Source organism: Austrofundulus limnaeus, unplaced genomic scaffold, assembly GCF_001266775.1.
Source record: "Austrofundulus limnaeus strain Quisiro unplaced genomic scaffold, Austrofundulus_limnaeus-1.0 Scaffold2222, whole genome shotgun sequence".
Taxonomy (NCBI): Eukaryota; Metazoa; Chordata; class Actinopteri; order Cyprinodontiformes; family Rivulidae; genus Austrofundulus; species Austrofundulus limnaeus.
The window spans coordinates 1-7004 of record NW_013954624.1 but is presented as its reverse complement, the minus strand read 5'-3'; the positions used below and the strand labels follow the sequence as shown (position 1 = coordinate 7004).

At 37.5% G+C, this 7004-nt stretch overlaps 1 protein-coding gene across 1 annotated transcript in view; it reads left to right on the top strand.

Moving 5' to 3' along the window:
- LOC106537272 (calcium/calmodulin-dependent 3',5'-cyclic nucleotide phosphodiesterase 1A) overlaps positions 1-6087 on the top strand; it is a gene marked incomplete at its 3' end in the record, with an annotated part of 19207 nt that extends 13120 nt beyond the window's left edge. Inside the window, 1 exon segment of the mRNA XM_014034661.1 lies at positions 5971-6087. Coding sequence (XP_013890115.1) covers positions 5971-6087 — 117 coding nt within the window.
- Between the last annotated feature and the right edge of the window lie 917 nt (positions 6088-7004).

Genomic DNA, 7004 nt, shown 5'->3' with positions numbered 1-7004 from the left:
AAGTAGAACACAGCTAAATGTATCAAAACTATGTCTATGTAATATTAGAATTTTCTGAGACAATGAATTTTGGTTTTTCATCCCCCCAAGAGGTTTTTATTTAATAGAATTTTTGGACAAAAAAATCACAATATACCACATTTTGCCTTCAAAAAGAAAAAAAATTGTGTAGGTCTTCTGGACGGGTTCTTCTCTAATGAAACATTTCGTCTCTTCTCCAAGAGACTTCTTCAGTCTGAGAGTTTCAGGCAAAATTCAGGCTCTATTTTTCACACCTTTCAACTTCAACATTACATATTGGCCAGGTTCCCAGAACATGAAGCCTGATGCCTTCTCCAAGCAGTTTTATACTGAAGATCGCCTAAAGACAGAGGAGATAATTTTGCCACTGCAATGTACAATTGGAGTCAACATATGGGGGATTGAGCAAGAGATCTGTGTAGCTCAACAAGATGAGCCAAATCCAGGTACAGGTCCACCCAATTGTCTATTCATCCCAAGGTCTGTCATTAGCAAAATATTAGCTTGGCTTCACATCGCTGTTTTCTTGCCACCTAGGGGTTAATCATATGTTGAATTTGGCCAAATGACACTTTTGGCGGCCTATGATTTCTCATGATGTTAAGGAGATTGTTTCAGCATGTTCAGTCTGTGCTAAGAATAAGAATCTATATCGACCCCTGGCTGGACTACTTCAAACCACCACCCACCCCTGTGAGATTTTGGTCCCACATTGCATTAGACTTTGTTATTGGTTTGCCCCCATCTGAGGGTCATGCTGTAATTCCTACTGTTGTAGACAGATTTTCTAAAGTGTCATATTTTGTTCCACTAACCAAGCTTCTCTCTTCCCTTAAAACTGCTCAGGTTCTTGTTCAACACAGTTTTAGACTCTATGGCATCCCCAACAATATTGTGTCTGACCGGGGTCCACAGTTTGTCTCCCTGGTCCAGATGGTTTTTTGTCAGGCATTGGGAGATTCTTCTAGTTTGTCTTCTGGCTATCACCCACAGTCGGCCAATCTGAAAGGTGTAATCAGGAACTTGAGGCGGCATGAYGGTGTGTATTCAACAACAATCCATCTACCTGGAGTCAACACTGGAATGTAACGTAGAGATTGGTCTGTCAGCTGATTTGCTTCCTCATTCACAGTCTCYTCAATGGCAGGGCACAGTCATCATTCACTCAGCTGTTGTCACTTCTGAGAGTGCCGCACTGCCAYCCTGCTTTCTCTGAAACAACCACCCTAGTCACTCTAGACTGGAATCCTCTTGCCCTCTCCTCCAAGCCAGCCTCCTGCACTGTCTCTGTAGGCATCAGCGAAAGGTCACATAGCTGGACAATTACTGGAACCTATAACAACATTACATCTTCTCTCCATAGTTGTCCTGTATATACACTTACCTCTAAATWAGTGTTGTAGTACTTGAAACCAGTCTTGGTCTTAAGACTGRTCTCAAGACCACTTTTTGATGGTCTTGGTCTTGTCTCGGATGCGACAGCATTTGTACTCGGTCTTGTCTCGGTCTCGGACATTGAGGACTCAAAATTTTATTTCAAGACCAGTCAAGACCACAACTGTGGAAATATCACTAAACAGCCAGAGTTTTCCAATTTATTAGTCAACATTCTTGCTTTCATTGGATTTAAAATGTAGCTACTGATTCAAATCCAAACCTGACTCATTACTATTTATGTATTTTGTTATTGGCTGTCACCCATCCGCACCCCCCGTGACTTGCATGCAGCACTCCAGGAAAGTGAACCGCGGTTGTCTGGGAGCGGTAAAAGATGACTTCAAATTTTTAATTATAAAATTTGGCTACATTATTCATAAATACTATCAATGTAAAACAACAACAACCAGGATAAAGTGTACAACAACTTGTACATTCAGCAGTGCTTCACTTTCAGAGACAATGGGGACAACTTTAAACTTTTACCGTCACTAACTTTAACAATCTGCCTCTGTAACAAAATTCTTTCCTCTGCTCTCAAACAAAGATTTTGTCAATATTAACTCTACATATTAAGCTATAGCTACAGTGGGGAGAAAAAGTATTTAGTCAGCACCAATAGTTCAAGTTCTCCCACTTAAAAAGATGAGAGAGGCATCATAGTTAGACCTCAACAATGAGAGACTAAATACTTTTTCCTCCACTGTACATGTACAGAATACTCCATCTTCTTTTAGGACACTTTTTTCTAGTCTTGGTCTTGTCTTGGTCTCGAGACACTGTGGTCTTGGTCTTGACTTGGTCTCGGGTTAGGTGGTCTTGACTACAACACTACTGTAAATACATATTAACAATTTTTTCCACTTTGTCATCTGAATCTTGTCAGTTGTTCCTATTCTAGGTCATCATTTTTGATAYATCCAAATACAGTGTTGAAAACCAACAGGTAATGTCAAAGTTTAAGGCAAAAATTGTGCATGATGCTTGGAGCTTGAAGTCTGTGTTAAGCTATCACCAGACTGGGCGATAAAACAATAACAGTATATACAGTGGTGAGCACTAGTCCCCTAAAGTGCAAAAGCGCAAACTGCGGACCTAAATTTCTCCTCTGTGCTTTAGGGGTTTTAATAATTTCTTCAAATGATATGCAGATTTGCACTTTCTAAATTTAGAATTGAGTAATGCCAACTGCAAATAACATTACAAGTTTGATCGTCAATATTGTCTAAAGAAATAGGAGAGAGCCGTAACCCACTACATTCAGTAGCAGGGCTATTCAACCCGTGGGCCACCAGTTAAAAAATGTGGTCAATGGAAATGCCAGTTCAAAATATGTTGTTAAAGTACCAAAAATAAATGGAATTGATTAATTCCATTTACAATTTCATTTACAATTTCATTCTGAACATAAATTTYATTGTCATCCTTTAAAAATGTTATTTTTCAAAACCCCATTCATTATTTTCCATSTTGCCTTCATATCACTTCATATCAGTGGACAAAGATTTAAACTATACATGGGATTTATAAATGTTCCAATATTATTTGAATCTGTCTTATTTCCCAGGTCAATATTAAAATCTCCACACACAGAAACTGTTTTGGTACAACTCCCTTCAAGGAGCTTCATGATTTGATCGGTGAATAGTTCTATATTAGATTCGGGTGATCGATAGACACAACTTGTGTTTTTTGAATTCTTATTTATTTTAATTATTATTTCCATAATTTTATCCACAATTATTGACATTTTATTAATTGTTTTACATTTTATTTCATTATCAATAAATAGAGCGACTCCACCACCCCTTGTATTGATCCCATTGTTGTAATATAATTCTCCCTCAATTTGAATGTTATCCATCACTAAGCCATGTTTCATAAAGTGCTATTATAGTAAAAGTTCTGTTTAACTGTTTTAGTCTGTTATTTTAAATAAATTAGCATTTATACTTCTACAATTGAAGTGAACAATAGAAAGACCTTCATTTTCCACATTGATATTACTAAATTGTTCTTCATTATAATATTCAGAGTCTATAATTATAGGAAAGAATTTGGAATCGATTATGTCATGTAAATTGTATATTTTAGTTTGAGTCTTTATACATATTTTAGTTTGTAGCCATTTGTATTGTTAAACAGCTGAAACCACTTGATAAAARTGAATTAAGTTTGTGGTTTGTCCCATCTTTATCTAAATCCTTCTAACTCTCTAAGTTCTTTTATTATTTTAACCTGTGTTCCTTCCTTTACCCTGATCCAAATGTTTCCATTCCGTCTCCACATTGCAGGAATTTCTTTCCTGTTTTTTAGCAACCTTGCCACCTGTGCGATGTTTCCATTTTTCAGTTAGATGTTCATTTATGTAAGCATTAGTTCCCTTCAATTTTCTTTCCTGCAATGTTGTATTATTTTTTTGATTTTTGACTGATGAACCTGATTACAAAAGATGSTTTAAACTTATCTGATTTCGAAGGCAAGGTGTGACAAACGTAAATGTCCTCATGTTTGATATCAATGTTTTTGTTTTGTAAAAAAGTCACAACCTTTTTCTCCAGAGTCAGCAGTTCTTCTTATGGAGAGTTCTGTGGTGATTACATTAGCGGTTACTCTTGCATAGGTCCGGTGTTTAACATCAAGTCCAGAAATTACTAAATCATCTCGTCTTGTATATTGTTCTCAAGATCATCTATTTTTTTGTTCCAGTTCAGTTRTCTTCTTGTCTCTGTCACTTAACAGAACTTTCAGCAGCTTCACTTCCTCGACCAAACTGATCAGAAGTTCCTGCTGCGATGCTAACCTTGTCAATTCTGCACTCATAAAGTTCAGCGACTTCTTAATTTCATCCATGCTGTCTGAATTACTTTCCACCAACTCTAATCTTCCTTGCCCRCATTTCGGCATGATTCACGTAACTCCAGGGCCTGTTGGCAGCAGTTCCCGGGTATGGCGATGCAGCACCTTTGCTGTTCTGTGGTGTTAGTTTCCAGGTGCGATGCTAGCAGAATATCAGCTAGTCACTCTCCTCCACTGTCAGCCACCTCCTGGCCAACTACCCAGTCAGCTCACCAAAACAGCCGCCATTCACTGCTTCCAAGTAAAATGCAGCATCTGTACTAGACAAATACCCTGATGTTACCTGCTAACAGGCGTGCGAGGTGTCCCCTGAGTTCAAAAGAGGGCAAATTGTTGGTGCACGTCTTGCTGGAGCATCTTTGACCAAGACAGCAAGTGTTTGTGATGTATCAAGAGCCACAGTATCCAGGGTAATGTCAGCATACCACCAAGAAGGACCAACCACATCCAACAGGATTAAAGGTATCCAGGAGGGAACCAGCACAGAGGAGAGGAGTGGCCAGCAGGTGAGTATTGACCCTACAGGCAGAGTGACCCAGTGGCAAGAGTGCAGGTGAGTTTACAGGTGGCGGTTCACAGGCACAGCAGACTGGGACAGGAAAGCCTTCCAGAAGGGTGAGCTTTAAAGGAGGCAAGAAACTTTACTTAAGTCCATGCACCAGTCAAAATATCCCATCTGAGTCCTCAGTTGTCACAATTTGAAAAATGGCAGGGTGAAAAAAAAGTTTCTCTCAGGACGTCCACACAGTGTCCAACTGTTTCAGAAGAGCTTTAGTCTCAGCTGTGGTTTGACTTATTTACCTGCTGCGTCCATGTTCAATTTAGAAAATAGTTTAAGCTTTAAAATGTATAATCCTCCATTCTAAGTCAGGTTTAAAAGAGAAAACAAATGGATCCCTGCTGTACTTTACTTTTTTAACTTTATAAACTGAAACTTTACAAAACAGGTGCCTTAAACACTGCACTTGGCCTGCTAAATGTAAATTTTGTTCTTGTCTAGTAAAGTTTGTTAGGAGACTGGAGGGGGAGGAATATAAAAGAGAGAAAATGAGAAAAAAATAAGTGTCAAAGAATAATAGGAGAGGGTGGAAGTGAAAAGTACTTTATATAAAATGAAAAGAGGAGGGAGCTGACATAAAGAGGTAGGTGGAGAATAAAAGATTTAAAAAATCTAAATTAAATAGAAGAAAAGAAATAGCTGGAGTCAGTCAAAAAACAGGAAGATGAAAAAGAGAATGATGTCATAGGAGAAAACCAAGCACATCCAAATATTGGTTAAAATAGAGTAACAACTGAGGATGAAAAGGAGATATACACAGCTGATGAAGAATAATAAAATATTGCAGAGGAACCTGATGTATGTTTCTTCCACAKGGCTTCCTGTTCTATWAAAAAATCAGTTTTCCCAATAATTACATTGTTTTATGATTCTCATGTATCACACGGAGACCAACTTCAAATATAATTGGAATAATTACAATCATTTATGTAATTTTTGCTTCACCGTCTTTGAAGACTCAAAAGACATTAGTGCACTGCCCCCTGCTGTCTGAAGACTTCATTACAGTGAAAGACTTGGGAGACCTGGAGCCTCTTGCACATTGGTCCATCTTATGTATTGCTTCTGAATGATTTTGTGTTAAATGTTTGCAGGAGGTGGATCAATGGTCCTTCGATGTTTTTGCTTTCCATGAGGCCACAACAGAACATGCCCTCAAGTTCCTGGTCTACGACCTGCTCACCCGCTATGACCTCATCAACAGGTTCAGGGTACACACACTTTGATTCTGTCAACAGCTGCATGGATGTCAGACAAATGAACAGATAGGAATAGACTGAAATCACAAATCAGTGTTTCTTTGACCCAAGATATACAAATAAATAACTGTGTATATAAATAATTAAGTTAAATAATATAGAAAGATTACGTCTCATAAAACAAGATTATCAACTTCAGGAGAATTCATACATCTGACTTTATTAAAAATTAAAGAGGCTCAATTATTTTTCCTCAGTGAGTATTTCTTGGAGAATAATTTGTCAGTACAGATTTTAGCCCAAAATTGTGAAGCTATTATTTACAGAGCCTGTCCAGTGACATTGGAGAAAAAAAAATTATTGCATGCATTAATAATGGGTGGTCACAACATAATTATTGCATTGCCATGAAATAATTAACATGTGGCCCCGCAATAATTTTGTTGTGGCTATTCCTGTGTAGACTATTGATTGTGTACATGTGCAAGCCTAAATTAGTCTAATTTATTTTTATTGTAGTAGAATAAATGACATGTCAGTACCTTACATTAGGCATGAAGGAATTCTTAGCTTTATGTGCTGCAGCTATAAGTCACAAGTGACAACTGGAGTTGTCAGTTTGTCCAAAACTTTTTTCTTATTATTATTCTTATATTCTTATTTCTTATTCTTATTTTCTTATTTTCTTTTTTTGAAGCTCAACTTTCAAAACAGGCTCCTGTCACTCTGCGCTTTGGCTGCAAAAGAAGTCAGAGTTATGTTGCATTCAGGAACACAGTAAAAAAAATCCGTTTCCCGACATACAACCAGGGCATTCATTGCCATTTCATAAATAGTCTACTATAAAAGATTATCTGTTTATATTGACATACAGTACATAAAAATAATGATGATAGTAGTAGTAGTAGTAGTAGTAGTAGTAGTAGTAG